Below are 21,927 nucleotides of genomic sequence, written 5' to 3'. Positions count from 1 at the left end.
TTCTAGCTGTTGTATCCAGCCATTAACTTATATAATTTTTCCTATAGTATTTTTAGTCAATTTTTTCCCTAAACACAAGAAAGAATAGATTTTATGAGAATCTAGGCAATGAATTTTAAATGGAAAAAAATCAGAGTGTACTAAAAGTTTTTGTCTTTTCCTCCTGCCTCATTCCCTCCTGGTGCCAAAATATTTCTCACACCGGGGTAGAAGATTTGGATCTGGCCACAATAAGTAGAATTTACTTGTTAAACTCTGTTTCTTATATACCCGGCCCAAGAGAATCTGGAGTACCTAGTAGACGGTACATGGAGACTATGTCCAGCCACGCTTGTTATAATGAACAAAAAGGCCAGTGCATGTGGAATCATTTACTCTCTGGCCATAGCTCAGCAGACCCCAAATGAGCAAATCTTGGGAAGGAATAGAACATCCCTCTGAGAACTAACCACAGACAGCTGGATTTTTGTAGGAGCTGAGCTCGGGGCGGTGAACCTTGTTGTGTTAGTGTGATTTGGCCTGTCAGGAGAAGGCTCAATGGACACTGTTCATTCATTTCTCAGAAAGGAATGTGCCAGGTCTTAGGTGGGAACTGGGGGCTGGGGAGAAGGATGAACGTAGATTGTAAATCTAAGCAAAAGCTATCATGGAGAGTTACATGGTACAGTGAGAGTAAGAATTGGGGACATTTGACTTCATTAGGTGTGTGGGTAAGGTAGAATCAGAGAAAGTTCTCCTGGAAAGACATTTGAACTGGCACATAAAACCTTGCTATTCAGCAACCCTCAGTTTGTTTCCTGAGATTAAGAATTCGTCATATCAGTGAGATCATATGATACATGTCTTTCTCTGATTGACTTATTTCGCTCAGCAGAGGGGAGGGGGGTGGGGGGATGGATTAGCCTGGTGATGGGTATTAAAGAAGGCACATACTGAATGGAGCACTGGGTGTTATACGCAAACAATGAATCATGGAACACTACATTGAAAACTAATGATGTAATGTATGGTGATTAACATAACATAATAAAAAAAACAAAAAAACATAAAACCCCCTTCCTATTCAGGGTCACCTGGGTGGCTCAGTGGGTTAAGCATCTGCCTTCAGCTCAGGTCGTGAGCCCGGGGTCCTGGGATTGAGCCCCGCAGTGGGCCCCCTGCTCAGCAGGGAGCCTGCTTCTCCCTCTCCCTCTGCCACTCCCCCTGCTTGTGGTCTCTCAGACTCTCTCTCTCTCTCAAATAAATAAATAAATTCTTCACAAAATAAAAAAATAAAACCTTACTTTTCAAAATGTGGTCCATGAATAGTTTGAGCATCATCTGGGACCTTATTAGAAATGCGGATTCTCCAGTCCCATCCTAGACCTACTGAATTAGACTCTGCATTTTAATAAGATCCACAGTGGTTTACATGTACATTGAAGTTTGAGAAATGCGACCTAAGCTTCAGCAGTAGTTGAGATGAGAGAGTTAGGAGTACTGGAGTGTGCTAGACAGAAAGAACATTGTGTGCAAAGACCATCTTGCAGGGGAGTTGGGTGTGCCCTAGGCACTGAAAAAGAGGGCTGGAGGCCAGGGATGGATAGGAGCACGTAGCGTCCTGGCAGCCAAGAGAGGAGTGTTTCAAGGGCATGTGTATAGCAACATAGCTGAAAGCTGAGAGAAGGACTGAAAAATGTTTGATGAATTTGGCAGAGATTTTTGGTTACCATTTTGAGGGCTTTTTTTGATGGAGTAATACAGGTGCAAGCCAGTTTGAAATGAGTTGAACAGTGAGTATAGGGGGAAAGGGTGAGCAAAAGATACAGCTAGAATAGATCATTCTTTCTTTTATTCAATACATTTGCTGAATGTTGTTATATAGCAAGCGGTGAGAATGTACAGATGAGGGACTAAGTCCAGAAATAGGGATATATGCCTAAGTTGCTATGGGAGGACAGGAGCAGAGTGGCTAAATAAGGAATGTGCATGTGTGTGTACACATATGCGTGTGCAGACTAGAAAAATACGGTGGGGAACAGAAAGTTAATCAGAAATAACCTCCCAGACGGGTTGATACCTGAGCAGATTCTTCAAGAATTTGCCGGATTATATGGGAAGCAAGGACAGAGTTCAGTTTCTGCATAGTCAAGAAGGCTTAAGAGGGCATGGTGAATTCAGAATACTGTGGGCATTCTTGATTGGCTGCAGCATTTGGAGGGGGGGGGGTTGAGGGATAGCAAGAGATGAGTCAGGAGAGAAGAGATGAAACTGGATCATGCATGACCTTGAATGCCATTTGAAGGTGTTTGAATTCACCGTGAGAATTTCAGGAGGACCAGTGAAGGATTTTAAGCAGGAGAGTGACAAGCAAGTTTGAATTTCAGATAGGTACTCTGAAAATATGATAAAGGACGGGTGAGGGAGGTGAGACTGGAGGCATAGAAAAGTAGGGGGCACTTGCAGTAGCAATCCGGATACAAAGCTGGGAGTGCTTGATGGAGAGCAGTAACATAGGGTATGGAGAGGAGGTGACTGATCTTGAATTTGGAACTACTGAGTAAAGAGTTTCCCAAGATAGGACATAGAGTCTGGGGATAGAGCATCCAGTCCAGATAGAGACTTGAGAATCTTTAATTGATTGATCAAGCCATAAGGTTGCACAGGATGATCCCAAACTGCACTCCGTAGTAAATACTGTAGTGATTATGGTGAACCAATGATCAGCATTAATCTCATCCCATTCATCAGGAGGGATCATTAGAAGGCTGTTTATTTGAGAAATGCTGGTTATCTGGTAAATACTATGACTGAAATATGAAGCAGATAAAATTGGTTATGTGTGATGGCAGGAAATATCAGACATGTTTTAGTGGTGGCACGGCTTCCTCTTTAAGAACTGCCTGCCTCTTCCTTTGTGTGTGCACGTGTGTGTGTGTTCACGCGTGTGTGCACGCAAGTTATCATGATTGCTAACCACTCTTTTACAGAGTTAGAGAATCTAGTTCATATTCTCTTTGACTCATGGCATCTGTGAAAAGTATGTTTGAATTTTATGTAGTATTTGTTTTTTTTCAAGAGGATATTAAATCGTTTATTAATTACACATGATAATGGATGATGCACAAGCTTCAGTCCCATCTATAATTTTATCTGATACTGTAATTCAGTTTAGATATATTGCATAGATGTGCCAGCAATCATATTAATAACCAAACACCAAATAAAGTTCTTTTAACCATGAACTCCAGGTCACAACACATTAACTGTCAGTTCAACTACACCAAGGCTTCTGGAGACTGTGGCTTCAGTGCCCAAGCAAGTTGCAAATACATTTCACATGGAACCTGGTATCACCTTGAAGGATTTCTAACTTCACACTGTTAAGGTAGTTTACAAGATGGCTTCAGAGTAGACTAACTTTACACAGCACATTTTAAAAAAGACGCATTTATTCAGTGCCATGATCAGACTATTACATTTAGCAATTGGCAGCATGGGTGCCAAAAAAAAAAAGAAAGAAAAGAAAATCTACATTAAAACCCTTTCTTGGAATGCTTTACATCTTCCACAGAACAGAAACTAAAATAACCTGTTATACAATTAAATCATGAGTGTTTTGCCCCATACACATGAGTATTGTCTAAAACATTTCTTTGTAGCAGGCTGGCCCTGCCACCACTGTGCTTGGCTGAGGTCACACATCTGTTGTAGCCCGTAGCTTCCCTGTCACTTCTCTGGCTCTCCTCTCCTGCTAAGCCTGTTTCCTGGCAGTGATTAAGACCTTCTGCCACTGCCGTAGCCACTGTGGCTGCTGGAACCACCGTAGCCACCTTGGTTTCATGGTTGGGCAAAGTATTGGCCTCCACCACCATAGGGGCCAGAGCTTCAGCCTCCAAAATGTCCTCCTTTCATGGGTCCAGATTTTGAAGATTGATTGTTGTAGATGCCCAAATCACTGTAGCTCCTGCCACCTCCAGAACTGCTTCCATCGTTATCAAATGCATTAAAGCCATCCCCCCTGCCACCATAGCCACCACCATCACCTTGACTGCCCCCAAAGCCCCCTCGCCTACTGAAGTTTCCTCCATGACCCAAGTTGTCATTCCCACCAAAACCACCTCCATGATCACCACCAATGTTTCTTTTTTTTTTTTTTTAAAGATTTTATTTATTTATTTGACAGAGAGAGAGAGACGGCGAGAGAGGGAACACAAGCAGAGGGGAGTGGGAGAGGGGGAAGCAGGCCTTCCACTGAGCGGGGAGCCCGATGCGGGGCTCGATCCCAGGATCGTGGGATCATGACCCGAGCGGAAGGCAGACGCTTAACGACCGAGCCACCCAGGCGCCCCACCACCAATGTTTCTAAAACCACTTCGACCTCTTTGGCTGGATGAAACACTAGCCATCTCTCCCTTAGATAGGGCTTTTCTTACTTCACAGTTTTGACCATTCATTCACAGCACTTTCAGACTTTCTGAATGACAGTGTTGTCTACAGAGTCATGGTCATCAAAGGTTACAAAAGCAAAGCCTCTCTTCTTGCCCCTGCCTCAGTCAGTCACTTCAATTTTCCCGTACTGTTAAAAATTAATCTCTTAGATGATGTTCTTCAGTGTCTTCTTTCATGCCACCGACAAAAATCTTTTTCACAGTTAAGTGGGCACCATGTTTTTGAGAATCTTCTCTTGAGACAGCCGTCTTTGGTTCCACAACTCTTCCATCCACCTTGTATGGCCTTGCATTCGTGGCTGCATCCACTTCCTCCACAGTGACATATGTGACAAACCCAAAGCCTCTGGAGCGCTTGGTGTTTGGATTTATCATGACCACACAGTCCATAAGTGTTCCCCATTGCTCAAAATGGCTCCTCAGACTCTCATCTTCTGTTTCAAAGCTCAAACCTCCAATGAAGAGCTTCCACAGCTATTGGGGCTCTGGGAGACTGACTTAGACATGATGGTGGCAGGAGGGGAGACCTTAACAATGCTTACTCAGTGACATCAATGGGTAGAAAGTGAGTTTTGTGGCAGTATTTGTAAGTTATTTCTCCTGGACCACTTTTCCCCATGGTAATTGGTTAAAAAGAAAAAATCTTTCTTTATAAATGCAGTCATTATTTTTATTGTCTTTGGTTTCTGGGTTTCTTCCACCAGCAGAATAAGAAAGGGAGAAACACACCTTTCTACACACAAAAATGTTGGAAAGGAAAATATTGTATCTCTATCAAACAGTATACTGTTATCATAGCATCATATTTTCAGTTATTTATAATGAAATATCTGTTACTGAAATTCTACTCATAAGCTATTCTTCCTGGAGGCTTTATGCCATAATTTTCAACTATGTCTAGATATATAATCTTCATCAAGGGGTTAAATATTTTACATAAGATTCATAGATTTAAATGCTTGATGTTAGATTGGCTTCCTGTATTGTTATTAGGAAACCATTTTTTATCTATGAAAATGACAAGACCAAAATTTTTTTATAGATGTTGGATCTTTGTCTACTAAATGTCTTTTAAAAATATATACATTTTTCAGGCAGCTGCCTGAAAATGGAAACCTTGTTTTTTGTGTGTTTTTTTTTAATTACATCTGAAAATGTCTTAATATTTTATTTTGGATTTGTCAGTGATTTTTATTTTAAATGTATATTCAGTATTTACTTACTCATTTACTATTAGCATTTCTTTATTAAGGTTCATTCATTTATTTGCTGAACTGCCACCTGCCCTTATATGGTTTATTATCTAATTTGAGAAACCAGACATATAAAGAGGAGAATTTAAAAAAAAAAAAAAAACAACACCAAAACTTGGAGTATACTGCATAGAGAAATATCTTTAATTCAACAAATTTTATTAATTACTTTGTGTGCCTTATGCATAGGAGTTACTCATCAAGTTGTCAACTGTGTGAAGGAAGGTAAGCTGTGGCTTCTGCCCTTCTAGAAACTTGCAAATTAGATTTTAGAGGAATTGGGGGGAGGATATAATATGATGATACTGATGATGATAGGTGAGTAAATACAAACTGTACATTAAACTCTTTACGTACATTCTCACAACAACCTTATAATGTAGCTCGATGTTCTTTTCTTTTTAATTTTTATTGTTAATCACCATACATTACATCATTAGTTTTTGATGTAGTGTTCCATGATTCATTGTTTGTGCATAACACCCAGTGCTCCCTGCATAACGTGCCCTCTTTAATACCCATCACCAGGCTAACCCATCCACCCACCCCCCTCCCCTCTAGAACCCTCAGTTTGTTTTTCAGAGTCCAACGTCTCTAAGGCCTAGACAGGTCAAGTAATTTGTCCATGGTCACATAGTTAATGCATAAAAGATACAGGGTTAAAGGTCTGTGTGACTTGATGTCCCATTCATAGGGCCACCATATTATATGAGAGCATAGAAAAATTATATGATGTCACAAATAGCAGAAATGCAAGGAAAAATTGATAATTGCCTTAAGCAAAATTGAATTTTTGTAGAGATTTAGATGAGGGGCAAATTTCATCTGTTTGGGGAAGATAAGGAAAGACTTCATTATTTAGCAAATGCAAATTCAAGTCAACTAATACAATGTACACTGTGTATATTGAATTCTCATAGAAAGCTTTCATTCTCTGTTTTTTGAATGATTTAATGAATAATAAATAGACAGAAGGGTGGTTCTCAAACCCAGCTGTGAATATATACACATATTACTGTTACAATCACAGTTATTATTAATTGTACTATAATATTCACATTATGCTACATGATGAATAGAACAATAAATAAATACAATATTTGCTCTCCGAAAGATGTTCTGTAAAGCTTGCCAGTTTTCTGAATGTAGCTTTTGTTAAATGATTGGATAAATTCTTGTCTTAAAATTGCCTCTTCATAGCACTAAAACAAATACAGCAAGGGAGCTAAAGTCTTATTCAATTGAGTAAAGCATGATGTACTTTGTGTGTACAATTTAAAAGAATTATCTCATGATTTTTTTTTTTTTTAAAGATTTTTTATTTATTTATTTGAGAGAGAGAATGAGATAGAGAGAGCATGAGAGGGGGGAGGGTCAGAGGGAGAAGCAGGCTCCCTGTTCAGCAGGGAGCCCGATGCGGGACTCGATCCCGGGTACTCCAGGATCATGACCTGAGCCGAAGGCAGTCGCTTAACCAACTGAGCCACCCAGGCGCCCCAAGAATTATCTCATGATTTTTAACACACAGTTCACTTCTTTTGAATCTGGCACTTGAAGAGTTTCGAGGAACAGAAAATGGGGCCTGTAGGAAAAACCAAGAAATGGCATTATTTATCTGAGAGAATAAGCAAGCTCAGGAAATAATTTTTCCAAAATATATTCTAAATAATGTCCCTGATTCTATGATAACTTAGTGTTTCACAAAAATACTGAAGATAGTTATTTGAGGATATACTTTGACTTGTTGATTTGGTTGGCTATCTGTGTACAACTTACAATGAGGTTACATCCCAATATACTGCATTTAATACACCTAACCTACCAAACGTCATAGCTTAGCCTTGTCTACCTTAAGTGTGCTAAGGGCACATTAGCCTACAGTCAGGCAAAATCATCTCACACAAAGCCTATTTTGTAATAAACTGTTGAATATCTCATGTGAGTTACTGAATACTGAAAGTGAGAAAGAGCATGGTTGAAAGTGTATCAATTGGATTTCCCCTTGAGGTCGTGTGGCCGACTGGGAGCTGCCCAGCGTCACCAGACAGTATCCTACCCCATGCATATTGCTAGCTCAGGAAAAGATCAGAATTTAAAATTTGAAGTATGATTTCTACTGAATGTGTATTGCTTTTGCACCATGATAAAGTTGAGAAAATTGTAATTTGAAACATCAGGGTAAGTTGGGCTCTGCATAACTATTATAACGCTAACATGGTGGCGATGTGTTTGCTTTTGAAGCAATGGACTAAAATGGAAATGATGCAGAAAGTACAGAGTGTGAGGCCTTCATGTAAGGATAACATGAAATTTAGACAATATTCCATGTTTTTTAGAATGCCATGTTTGTAGATAGGGTGGTTCAATGTCATAAAGATCTTAGTTCTCCTGAATAAATCTATAAATTCAAGGCAATTCCAATAAACATCCCAGTAAGATTTTTAGTGAAACCTAAAAAGTTGATTTTAAAGCTCATGTGGAAAAGCAAAGGGCCAAAAATAGACAGTTTTAGGAACAGGACAATTTTATTTATTTATTTATTTTATATATTTTTTATAGATTTTTATTTATTTATTTGACAGAGAGAGAGAGAGCGAGAGCAGGAACACAAGCAGGAGGAGTGGGAGAGGGAGAAGCACGCTTCCCGCGGAGCAGGGAGCCCGATGTGGGGCTCGATCCCAGGACCCTGGGATCATGACCTGAGCCAAAGGCAGACGCTTAACGACTGAGCCACCCAGGCGCCCCTGAACAGGACAATTTTAAAGAAATATGAAGGTTGGAGCTTCATTAAGCTCTAAATGTGGTGCTGTTACAGGGAGAGACAGAGTCCACAGTGGGGAGCACATAGACCCACACAGATATAGATGATTGGTATATGAAAGTCCTGGCTTTGCAGTCCCACGAAGATGGATTAGCCACTGCATAGACTGTGCAATAAATGTTGCTGGGGCAACCGGCTAATTGGAAAAAATATATAATTTTTTTTTACTTTTAGCCACAAACAAAATCAATACCAGGGGAGTTAAAGGCTTAAATGTGAAAATACTTCAGAACCTCTAAAAGAAAACGGAAGAATATATTTATACACTCCTGGTAGGCAAGAATTGCTTAAACAAAATGCGAAATGCATAAATTACAAAAGAAGGTTTGATCAATTTGACTACATTTATGACAAAAACTTGTATGAATAAAGAAAATCCCATAAAATAGAAATGAAGACAAACAACAAAGTACTGGTATCTAGAATATATAAAGAACTCTTAAATATAAATTAGAAAAAAGAGGTAGACCAATTAAAAAGTGGACAAAGGATTTGAACAGGCAATCTACAGAAGAATGATAATATACACATAAAATATGCCCAAGTTAGCAGTAATCATTGAAATGCACAATGAAATATTACTGATTTTGTAGAAAAAGGGGAAATTGCCTTCTGCTCATATAAGAGTAAGTTTGGACAACGTCTGGACAATATTTTGGACAATATCTGGTAAAACTTTGACTTAACTTTTCCATTCTAGAGAAACTCTCACACTTCTATGCAGGAGACATTTATAAGACTGCTCATTGTAGCATTTAATGCAAGTTAATAGTAGAGAGAATATATAAATTGTAGAATAGTCAATCAATGGAGTACTATTTGGCTGTGAAAATAAGTGAACTAGACTTAGCTGCATCCTCATAGACAAATCTAAAAATGATGATTAACAAAAAGTTCTACAAGGATATACTACAAGACCATTTTCTGTGCAGTTCTAATACACACAAAAACAATACTGTGGTTTAGGGATATCTACAGATGTGATAAAAGCCAAGGGATGTGAATTGGGATGATAGATACCACATTCAAGATGATGGTATTCTTTAAGAGGGAAAGGAAAGAAGATAGATCAGAAAAGGATACACTTTATTTCTTAAGGTAGCGGAGAGGGCTGCATTATTATTCCTTATACCTTTTAATTGAAAGTTTTAAAGCATAGTTGGAACTTATTAAAAAAAGTTACTAGATAAAAAGAGAGGGATTCCTGATTCATTCAAAAACGTTAGTATTGCAGTGAGGTTGCATTTCTTATCCACTCATGTATTAATTTCCCTTGATGCTTTGTGCCCACAGAAGGGGGCAGCTTTCTGAAAGGTGAACAGATGGCTCTTTTGAGACATGTGGGTGAAACTAAACCAAATATGGCTTTCCACGTCAAACTTCCATTTTTTCCAAGATGTAATACTTACTTGAATATAAAATATCTTTCAGAAATACATCATTGTATAATATAAGCCTCAAAATTTAGATACATACACGCGTGCACCTTTTTTGAACAGAGAGTGAAGCGTCATAGTTTGTTTTTGCCTAATCGTGTAAGAAGTGAACCACGGAAGGAAATTTTTGTACAGATTTTATTTGTCCTACTTGTATCCTACCTGTTCATGGCTTCAAAATTAATAAGCTTCTCTAGAGATGAGAATAAAGATTAAAGACAAAGACAGTCGATTTGTTGCGGCATCTGCCTTGTCCAAGGGGACTGGATTAAGCATTCAGATGTTATAGTTGATAGCTACATAGGGGTGTGTTTTTCAAGTCTTCTGACAAAAATGAAATTTCCAGTTTGGTTTGAAGAAGAAAAATCAAAGCCCTCCGTAAAACCTTATCCCTAAAGCCTGAAGGCTCTTTCTTTGAGAAAAAGATGTATGATTTCTCCCAAGGGACAAACAGAAGTCTTTTTCAACTCAGCCAATGTAGTGTGAGAGACACAAATTTCACATGACATTCTCTGATTTTATCCCAGAGATCCTTTTAAATCAATAAGACTTGAGCAGGTGGGTATGTTTTTACAAGGATACACAGTACACTATGCAGATAGATGAAATAGAAGACTTGTGGTTTTCTTCTTCAGGATTTTCTTCCTAAAGATTATAGAAATTGGGAGTGAATCTTGTGATGTGGTCCTCTGACAGTCCCACATGGGTGAGTCTATAGCTCCTTTTTCTGTTTTCCTGATTGGTTCATCCACTCCTTGGTTAACACAGGATTTTGGCCTCAAGGAGAGAGCTAAAGATAGAGCAACACTGAGTCACTTCTGAAAGACAGCCATAGTCTCTCTGGCAGGATTCTCAGATGAACTCAGTGACTGAATCCTTTGTGCTGATGGTAAACTCAGTGTAAAGCCTCCTGCCCTTTGGCCACCACTTCCTCCAGTCCTCCAATTTTGATAATTCATGAACCCTAGAAGGGTCACCAATCCATTGAGCCTCCTGCCTTTTCACTGCCCACCTCCTGTGTCTGTGTCCCTCTCTTCTACCTTAGATTCTGTGGTCCATTATTACAGCTGTGCCCTGCATTTTGAAGTCTTTGCAACTCTTTTCTTGTTTGACTCCCCCCAAGTGATCATAGGCCCATGGCTGTAATATTTACATGCCAAGCTCCCCAACTTCAAGGCAACAGAAGTTCCTGTATTTGGGACTTTTCCAGACCTTGTTCTATGTATCTCTTCATCTGACTGTTCATTTGTATCCTTTATAAAAACTGGTGAATATATATATATATATAACTCTCCACAGATAGCTCTCCACAACTTCTCTACAGAAATCTAGAGTCATATACTTCCAATGGCATTCATGACTTTTCCCTTTGGAAGTCTAATGGGTATCTCAAACTTAACGTGCTTAAAATTTATTTTCTACCTTCTCCATTTAAAAAAAAATACATCATCAATGAAGCTATATCATAATATAACATGTTACCCAGCTTTATTTTTCTTCATAACTCTTGTCATTACCTGACATTACATCACATATCTGTATATTTATTTTCCTGTTTCACCCACTTGAGTATAATGCCGTGTCCACAGGATCTCTCTTGTTTATTCATTCCTTATAGTAGGCAGCCTAATGGTCCTTTAAAGATGTCCATGTCCCCATTCCCAGAATGTGTGAACGTGTTTTCTTGCATGGCAAAAGGGACTTTGCAAATGTGATAAAGTTAAGGATCTTGTGTTGGGAAGATTATCCTGGATTATTGGGGTGGATGCAGTAGAATCACTAGGGTCCCTGTAAGGGAAGGAGGGAGGCCCCGGGAATTAGAGAAGGCGTATGACAATGGAAGCAGAGATTAAAGTGATGGGGTCATGAGCCAAGGAAGGCGGGGGCTTCTAGAAGCTGGAAAAGGCAAGGAACAGGCTCTCCCTGAGAGTCTCCAGGAGGAACACAGCTCTGCTGGCTGTGGTTTTAGCTCTGTAAAACCTGTCTTGGACTTCTGACCTCCCGAGCTTTAAGTTCATAAGTGTGTGTTGTTTTAAGCAACTAAACTTGTAATTTGTTATGGCAGCAGTAGGAAACGAATACCGTTCTGTATCTCTGCTGTTTGGAATTTTTCTGACATGTAGGTGCTAAACTAAAAAAAGTCGTTTGAATGAGCGTTATGTCTTCATTATTTTAGATCCCATATAGAGATTATTGAAGTTTCGAATTCATATTCTAAATGTTATTGAAAATAAATAATCCATTCTTTATTTGAAAAATAATATTTACCTTTATTTTTATCCAGGCAAAAGATATTCTTTGTTATCCTAGTCTATTTCAAGGAGGCATTTCATAAGTGTGTGTGTGTGTGTGTAGTGATTTGAAAATCTCAGAATATCCGGAATGGAAAGGACTTTGAAGGGCATTCAGTTGAATTTCCTGACCTGATGTTTGTATATTTTTCATAATATCCCCAACAAGTTGACCATCCCATGTCTATTTTAGAATTTTCAGTGATGGGAAACTCACTTTAGCTGGAGGGGTCAAAACCACTTTTGGATAGATTTTTCTGACTTTTGCCTGTTTTGTTCTCTACTTACAGAATTAAACCAAGACTAAAAATATTAGTTATAAGCCAAAACTGACTTATTTTAACCCATTTATTAAAGATGTATCTGAAGTCCAAGTCTTTGATTATCTTCACATGTGAAATGCCTACTTTTGCAGAAAGTCTTTATGCTCGGCTATCAGAAACCATCAAATATGCTAGAGGGGGAATGGTGAATAAAAATCAAGAAGTGATCTGCAGATTTGCAGTTACGTGGTAAATGCTTCCATTGCTCTCTCATAGGAGGCACTTCAGACAGTAATTTTTAGTAGAGAATGGTATTGGCTTAACTTTGGGCTTTAACTTGTCTCCAAATACTGTCAAATTATTAATATTTCCATTTTGTTGATGGCTCAACTGATACAGGACAGTGAATTCAGTGAATTAGAATCCGTGAACTCAGCTCAATAACTGGTGAGCCCTATCAGTGTCTCATGCACTGTGCTGGACGCCTGAGGAAAAAAGATGGTAAAGTGATGGCTCCTGCCCTCAAGAGACTCTCTCACAAACTAGTTGGGAATATAGACATGTAAACACAAATATGACAGGAAATGACAGTGCTCTACTGTTGGCAAGCATGATGGCTTACGAGCACAGAGGGGCACCGGTGATTAGTTCTGGCTTGCTGGCCCAGACAGGGAGTGGGTGGGAGGGGAGGAGGAGCAGGAAAGAAGGGGAGAGGAAGGAAGGGAATAAAGATAATGCATGAACTTCTATGGGTAATAGAGCAGCACAGTATCTTGAATGTTCCATTGTTAATTATATAAATAGTAATAGTTTAAATGTGTGGACCTTGATTGCATTGTTGAATGGTTAATTTCCTGATAAAAATTTGCTTGCAAATGCCACGATTTTCACTTTCTATTAATGTATTTAAAAAATTCATTCTCAGGGCACCTGGGTGGCTCAGTCAGTTGGGCGTCTGCCTTTGCTCAGGTTGTGATCTCGGGGTCCTGGGATTGAGCCCCGTGTCAGGCTCCCTCCTCAGCGGGGAGTCTGCTTCTCCCTCTCCCTCTGCCCCTGCTCATGCATGCTCGCTCTCTCTCTCTCTGTCAAATGAATAGGTAAAATCTTTTAAAAAATCGAAAAAATTCATTCTCTAATGTAAGTGACAAATGAAAAATTACGCATTAATTTTTCCATGGCATCTAAACAATCTGTTAAGAGTCAGTTGTCCTGGTGCGCCTGGGTGGCTCAGTCGGTTAAGCGTCTGCCTTCAGCTCAGGTCATGATCCCACGATCCTGGGATTGAGTCCCACATCAGGCTCCCTGCTCAGTGGGAAGTCTGCTTCTCCCTCTGCCTCTCCCCCTGCTTGTGCTCTCTCTGTCTCTCTGTCAAAAAAAAAAAAAAAAAAATCTTAAAAAAAAAAAAAAAGAGTCAGTTGTCCCCAGGATGTCAGAGGTTTTGTATCTAGCTCTCAGGACTATCAAAGTTGTTGGCATCAGTCAACTCTTTATCTCTTATTTTATTTTGTACGTTCAAAGGGAGAGTCAAGCCTTTTAACCTGTAGACATAGGGTCTCTCAGCCACTCAGATTTATTCATGCCCTTGGTGAGGCTGCATTTCCCATCTTTGAGATGGCCAACCAGGGGCCCAGCCAAGGAAAACTTAGGGGTGGTGATTGCCCTACCATCCTTCTGGATGAAGTGGTTTCTCAGAGAACTATAAGCTCCACAAAGGAAGTTACCACATCCCTCTTGCTCTTTGCTGTAGCTTTCATGCCCAGCATAGGAGGCCTTCGTTTGCTAAATCAGTGAATGAATGAATTATTCTTACCTCACTGTACTTCAAGTGTCGGCAAGTAAAGTAGGAGCTAAGGGAACGTGGTGTGATTGCTTCCTTTTATGGAGCACCAAAGCATCGCTGTTTTGCAGTCTTACAGTCATGGGTGTGCTCCTGGTTCTTTTGCGTTCTGCACTGCCAGTGAGGAGCCGAGCACCGCGGCGGTTCTAGGCCTTGCTCTGTCTTAATTCTCTGGCCACTGCAGAATCTTCGAGAGCAGGCCTGCCCCATACTCATATTTAACATCGGTAGATGGTTGGTGTGTTGTCGGTGCTTGGTAGGCATTTACCAGGGAGAGTAGTAGCAGCTTGGAGGTAGGAGAGGGCCCGGGTGCACTGGGAGCGCTGCGGATGGCAGCCTCACTTGCTGGACTTCCGATAGCCCAGAATCTTAAACATACTTTTTCCCTTCTCAACTTTTTTTTAATTTCATAAATGAGTGCATTGAAGCTTCCCCAAGCCATGCAGCTCTCCCTTTTCCTATACAAGCAGGATGCAAAGTCAGAGTTGGTTGGTGGGAAAGAATCTGCTAATTTCTAGATTCCACTACTTCTGAGAAACAGAAAGAGCCAACGTCAGTTGGCTAATGTTGTGGGATGTGGGATGGAGACCTCGTACTTTTCCCCTCTCTCTGCCCATACCCTGGGCTGTTTTTCATTCACCTCCACATGTCATATGATAGTCATTTATTTGTTGCTGGTCCCAAACAAGAAGACCATTATTAAGGCTGTATTGAGATCTTTTATGGCTTAGACTAAGGGTCTTAAATCTTTCCTTTGTCCATTTCCTGTTACCCTTTCTTCACTAACTACCCTGACTGCAAAGCCCTGGAGTTCAAAGATGGTTGTTTAATTAGCTTGAGGCCTTTTCCCATGGATGGCCGGAACCATTGCTACAGCATCACTAGTGATATTTGCATGTACATACGGAGGTATGTCGTGACCCGTGTGAAAAAGACTGTCTTGGTTATCTGGAGCGTTTGGTTTCTATCTGTGAGAACAGTAATAAAATCTGTACACAGGTGGTTAACGTATTCAAAAGTATTCAAGTTCCTGCGAAGTCCTCTATTGTATCTACGTACCACATTTTGTTTCTACGGTTATCTGTTGGTAGATATTTGTGTTGTTTCCACCTTTTGACTATTGTGAGTAAAGCTGCTGTGAACAACGGTGTACAAGTATCTGTTCAAGTCTCTGCTCTAAATTCGTTTGGACATCTACCTAGGAGTGGAATTGCTATGTCATATGGTTTATTCTGTGTTTAACTTTTTGTGGAGTTTCCTATAGCAGCTGCACCATTTGATAGCCCCCCAGCAATGCATCAGGGCTCCAGTTCCTCCACGTCCTCACCCACACTTGTTGTTTTCCATTTTTTAAAAAAATAATAGTCACCTTGATGTGGTATTTGTTTTTGCTTAAGAATTAGACTGCATCTAAACAGTCCTTTTAGTGGTAGAACACCTCATCTAGCAGACAGATACATACAAAGTGTATTTCATGTAAAAAATCCAGGAAAGTTGTGAATTTTATCTATTCGTTGTTAGCTTTATTTTCTCCCTGCAATTGTAATTTTTATAAACTGTAGTTGAGGATAAACAATTAAATGTAAGCTGGGTATTTAGAGGAAGAATATTAAAAACTTATATGTATATCATGTTGAGGTTTGGAAAAGGTAACTCTTCCTCTTTTCTGTGATGTCAAAGACAACAGATACCACCACTGTTAGAACCTTAGCAGACAGGAGTGAAGAGATCAGCGGATATTTCTTGAACCCTTCTTTATTGTCATCGGAATGTTCACCAACATCCTTGAAAAAGAAAACGGAAGACATGAGTGACCTCCCTTCTGAGAGCCAAAGAAGCATACCACTCGCGGTGACTGATGCTTTAGAACATATTATGGAACAACTCAATGTTCTGACCCAGGTGGGCTAGCATGCTTTGTACTTAGGTTATACAACACAGTGCTGGTTGCAGCAGGTTGCAGACCTAGCAAAGCCGTGGGGAAATTTCTTAGAAGGGCTAGCTCAAGGTGGCAAGCAACATAGCAAGGCATGCTCTGCTGAGCTGCTATAGTAAGATCTTTTAGAGGTAAGATCAGAGCCCACGTGTACACACGCATGTGTGCATTTACACACACACACGCACACGCACGCACGCACACGTACAGCTGCCCTTGTGCTCTGTCTGCCATCTGGAGGCCAGAAGGAACAGTGGAGACTGGGAAGAATAGCATGGTGCGCCATGCTATAAATGTATATGATTCTGCTCAGTAAGGTTTTACCTGAAGATTTTTGATGTATTGTGTTCAGATTAGGACATTATCAAAGAAATATTTGGGGCCATAAGAAAAATGATTAACAATTTCTGGTTAGAATGAAATTTTGACAATGTTTATAGTTCTTCACTGTGAAGAACTTCTCATTGTCCAAGATACAACTTTCCTCATTCCAAAGCTAATTACGTTGATGCTGTGTGCTTCTGGAGGGGATGGATTTTGCATACCTGTTTTAGAATATTACCTCGTCCTTTGATGCCTTTTTACCTTTGCAAAGAAGGTATACTGAGGATCTTTATATACCAAAGGTCTTCCAACTCTTGGTCAGAAGATATAGGTGTCATTTAAAGGAGGTGGTGTGTTGAAATGGATACATCAAAGGTTTCTCCTCCAGCCCTGCTGATTCAGTGTTTCCTCTGAAGAAGTCTTATTGTTGCTCTGATCTGTAGAATGAGGTTGCCAATATTTGTCAGAGCAGACCTTGCTACAAGTTATACGGAAAGAGAGGCTATCATGTGAGCTAGAGAGATGGCAATTACTTTTCCAGAATACATATTTCAAGTTGAAATAGCTCTTGCATAGAAATCATCTCCTTCTGTTCTCAACACTGGCTGTACATTGTAGTCACCTGGGCAGTTATAAAGCATACATACGCAGACGGCCAGTTCTCATCTCCAGACAATCCATTGCGACTGGGCTGGGGTAAGGCCCTGACATCTGTCTTTTCAAGTACCCCATACGATTCTGTTTCACAGCCAGGGTTTAGAGGCACTAATTAAATGAATACTAAAAACCTGTAGATCACATCTCAGGGCCTTTTGAAGCAAGAGCCATATATGTGGATTTGGGGTCCTGACAGATTGTGGGAAAGAGCCATGTGAGTACTTGGAGTCATCACAAGATTTGTTCAATGAAAATCCTATTAAAATCACTAACTTTCACTTTGCAGTATTGTACTGGAGGTGACCTTCTCTGTATTTATCATACACTTCTTCCCTTTAAAGGCAGCTTCCCTTTCGGCCTCATGCCAGATTTAGTTTTGGTTGGCTTATTTCCCATATTGCCACAACTTCTTCACCTACACTGTCATATTCAATGTCAGGTCCTTCTTAGAGCCTCTCCCAAGTGAATCTTTCCATTCTCTATTCTTTCAGCCTCATGACCCATCTTTCCTTCTTACCTGATTCAAGGTAAAATGAATCATTTAAGATTTACTGAATGTCTCTATGATTTTTAGTTTTGAAAGGCTGGCTTTCTTTTATAATTAAAGAGGTTAAAGCAAGCACAACACACTTGCAAAATAGAAACAGTGAATCTGTGGGCAAGTAGCAAGTAAAATAAACATGTTCTGATTCACTTTAATTACAGATGACTGAGCATCTCCTAACTCACTCACAGTGTTTATATCTCATCTGCACTGATAAATGGAATTAACCAGTGTTAAAGGTGTTGCTAATATACATATCAACAGCTTTAGCATGTGGAATTGTGATAATGTATGTAAAGTATATAGCAAAATGCTTGGCCCATATAGGTACTCAAGAAATGGTAGAAAATTTTATCAGCATCATTTTTTTAAAAGATTTCATTTATTCATTTGACAGAGAGAGACACAGTGAGAGAGGGAACACAAGCAGGGGGACTGGGAGAGGGAGAAGCAGGCTTCCCGCTGAGCAGGGAGCCCTGGGATCACGACCCAAGCTGAAGGCAGATGCTTAATGACTGAGCCACCCAGTCGCCCCTATCAGCATCACTTTTAATTAGCCATAATCTATAGTATGGAATATGAAAGCAAAAGCTATTAAATAATGATATTTTTAAAATGTTTACTTTCAGAGGTTGATAGGGAATCAGTTCATTATCTTAAAACTTGTTGACTAAAATAATCAAGCATTTATCCTGCCTTTCCTATATGAACTCTACCACTGGATAACCAAGTAGTAGATGAGGAAAGTGTCTCTTATTTATAAATTATCCCAGCTAATAATTTTTTTAAATGATGGAATTAGAATATCATTTACAATGCTCAAGAATGAATAGATCTAGGCATTGAGCAGGTCCAACACTATGAGAAAAGAAATGATCAAACCTTATTAACATGCCTTCTAATGAAATAGACCACTACCTATAGTCTTAACTATAGGTCTTATTAGATCCATAGTCTTGCAGATCTAATCTGAGTCTAATCGAGCCTTTGAATCCAGCTGCCAATTTATAGAAAATATATAGAGAACAGAACAGAATGACCTGCACCCTTAGCACACTATCCTTAAAATTCAGAATGGTGGACGCTCTGCAGATAAACTCTATTCTAAATGGCCTGAGTCTGTCAACAGACAAATTGTTTAAAAAAAAAAAAAAGTGGGGGGTGAGGATGAGAAGCTGTAGATTAAAAGGAACTTTAAATGGCATCTCAAACTTTGAAAATGGGTAAGACAAAATTACAATGTCTAGGAATGTACACCTGAACGATAAAACCATAAAGAACGTAAGAAAGCAATGACTATAATGGTCAGGAGAGTGGCTGTTGTCGGGGGGAGGGCAGGAGTGGGGATTCTGAGAGGCCCATGGAAAGAACGCTGGGGTGGCTGGCAAAGTAATAGTTCTGGACCTGGGTGCTCGTTATCAGGGTGTTTTTCTCATGAGGATTCATTCAGGGACATGTTTTTTTGTGTAGCTTCCTGAATCCATTTTATTTTATAATAAAAAGTTTAAAAGAAATCTAAAAGATTGAAGATGAAGTAGTCAATATCAAATTAGATTTGCCAAATGTCGAAGTAGCCATTTGTGTGTGTGTGTGGGGGGGTCATTTGCTCATTTATCAGCCACAGGAGTTAAAAGAGCTAAGATTCATCAAGTCGTATGTACCAGGCACCCGCGTAAGCATTTTGTGTGCCTTACTTCATTCGGTCTTCCTAACAACCCTGGGAGACACGGTCATTTTCAAGGTGTGAGAACTGATGCTGGTTATTCTAACAATTTAAAGTAAACGAAGGATCCAGCTGGTATAGTTAGGGTCCATCATGGATTGGTCATGACAGAGTGACGAGTGGTGACATATAAGTAGGCCCTGGGCTGGGCTTGTGGTGCCCCGCCCCCCTGTCCCTTCCCCCCCACACTGCCATGTAGCCTGCGGGACTGCGCACAGGCCACCTGTGGCCTCCTCCCTGGCTTTGGTGCTTCAGGAGACCAGACAAGAATGGTCTACAGAGGCCTCATCTTTTACTCTTTTCTCACCAAAGGCATCGGTTTTTATCTTTTCCTCAAATTGCTTCATAACGCTTTTTGCCAGTGGAAGGGCCCAGAAGCAGAACACGTTCTGGGGCTGATTTAGGAGCCCCTTCCCAGCAAAGGGGTGGACATTCCAGTTCCTGAAAGGATCTCCGATGCAGAGATGACCGTCATTGTCCTCACCGCCAGGTCACTAGGTATTGATTATTTTGTCCTCCTTTTGCAGACTGTTTCAATCTTGGAGCAGCGACTGACCTTGACAGAGGATAAGCTGAAAGACTGCCTTGAAAATCAGCAAAGGCTTTTCAATGTTATCCAACAGAAAAGTTAAATAGAAAAATATGAGCAGAGGCTTGATAAATGGCCACATGTACATGTGCTCTGGAGGGTGGTACAAGATGCTTCACACAACACACCCATGTACTCACTATCATGGCATTTCTTAAAAGGGTGAACAACAGAACAAAAGGCAGAAAAGGCATAATGACTAATTTAAACACACAAATCAATGTCAAGGACTAATTCAAATCATTACCATTTATGATTGCAGTAATAAAGTGGTAAGTATTCAAGTGGCTCTGTATTTTCCCCCATATTATTGTAAATGCCAGTTTTCGTTTATAGTCCAAATCCTGCCAGGAAAGTAACCAAATCGAATTTCATCGTTAAATCATTTCAACTGATCACATTCAGGTGATTCCTTAAAGCAATGGATGTGTTTCCTTCATGAACAACACCCTTGGGGTGAAGTAATGCAGTTAACCTCTAAAACTGCATCCTGTATGCGGAGAATGAATTAGTGGTCTGACTCATGTTTCTGTCAGCTCAAAAAAAAAAAATTTTTTTTTATTCTTTTTTAACAATGTCCTGAAATGATGATCTTATAAAATTCCCAAAGCACAGAATTTCCACAGCAAGAATACACTTATATACATGACACAGGGCAGTGGGTTTTTACTTCATTTATGGTGAACATGGCTTATCCTTTGCCCAGCCTGAAAGAAAATGAAGAACTAGAAACGCATGAAGCGCACGTCTTTGCTCTCGTTGATGGGCGCACGGAAGGATTTGGGTTGTGTCCAGACCTATGACCCCAGGGTACAAAGATGTCGCTAGTGGGGTTTCAGTATGGTCTGATGCTTGAGTGATGCAACAGTGATATTTACAAATACACACACACACGTATGTCCACATGCTTCAGAAAAGTTGTTGCTTAGGGTGATTTGGGTGGCTGAGTAATAAGTATGTATAATATTCACATCATTGTCTTCCTATTTTTTTTTTTTTTTAACGAATTGTGATTTAAAACAAAATAAAAATGAGCCTGGCATTCCAAAAAATGCTCAGGGTGATTTGGTTACAAATTAAGAATTTTGTTTTATCTAAAAAAAATAGATTAAATTGAAGAAAAACAAATTAATTTTTGCTTGCTTTTCTGTTAACCTAAATCAAGAGGTGGGCGAGGGCAGTCTGTGTTTATGCTGTCTGTAGGTAACATGGGGAAGATGCTAGCTATGTTTTGAAAAAGAAGAAAAAGTCAAGTCCTATTTATGTAGGAGTCTGTGTTTATAAATTTTTCCCAAGCAATTTCAATCATATCTATAAGGTGTTTTTTTTTAAAAAATCACCTCATTGTGTGTTTTAAGTGCCTTTTTATATTATACTAAGTGTGAACTTCTAGACATTTTCAAAAGTTTTGTAAAGACTAAGTGGCATTGTATTTTTATAACCTCATTCAAAAGACTAAGATATGAAATGTCATACTGATTTTTGTTTACCATTTCTTAAGCTTCAAACAATAAAAACATTTTACCTTAAAAAAGTTGTTCCTTTCTTTTTAAGTGGTTAAAACCTTGAAATACTAAACTTCCTATCCAGCTCAGTCACATTTCATTGTGCATAACAATCTCCTGGGGCATTTGTCCAAGTTTCCTGGGCCTTACCCGGTTTGTAGGATCACCGGGTCGGGCGGGGCCCATCATCTGCATCTCTTAAGAAGCTCGCAGGAGCTGTAGATGCTTGCCGGCCTACGGCCCACACTCTAGAAACCGATGACGGAGCTATAGCCACTTCTTACAACATGGTGTTGCCACGTTTTTATAGGCATCACA

The 21,927-nt window shown here is 39.8% G+C and overlaps 1 protein-coding gene across 5 annotated transcripts in view; it reads left to right on the top strand.

The window, feature by feature from the left end:
- Nucleotides 1–21,638, top strand: part of POC1B (POC1 centriolar protein B) — a 92,669-nt gene extending 71,031 nt beyond the window's left edge. For 4 of the 5 annotated variants that reach the window (XM_078076400.1, XM_078076399.1, XM_036097291.2 and 1 more), the window contains 2 exons: nt 16,012–16,233; nt 20,043–21,638. In XM_078076400.1, coding sequence (XP_077932526.1) covers nt 16,012–16,233; nt 20,043–20,147 — 327 coding nt within the window. In that variant the 3' untranslated portion in view covers nt 20,148–21,638. The remainder of the gene's footprint in view (nt 1–16,011; nt 16,234–20,042) is intronic. The other variant, XM_078076402.1, reaches the window with a different exon arrangement.
- The last annotated feature ends 289 nt before the right edge of the window (nt 21,639–21,927 follow it).

Source organism: Halichoerus grypus, chromosome 6 (assembly GCF_964656455.1).
Source record: "Halichoerus grypus chromosome 6, mHalGry1.hap1.1, whole genome shotgun sequence".
Classification (NCBI taxonomy): domain Eukaryota; kingdom Metazoa; phylum Chordata; class Mammalia; order Carnivora; family Phocidae; genus Halichoerus; species Halichoerus grypus.
This window is presented reverse-complemented; position numbering and strand designations above follow the sequence as displayed.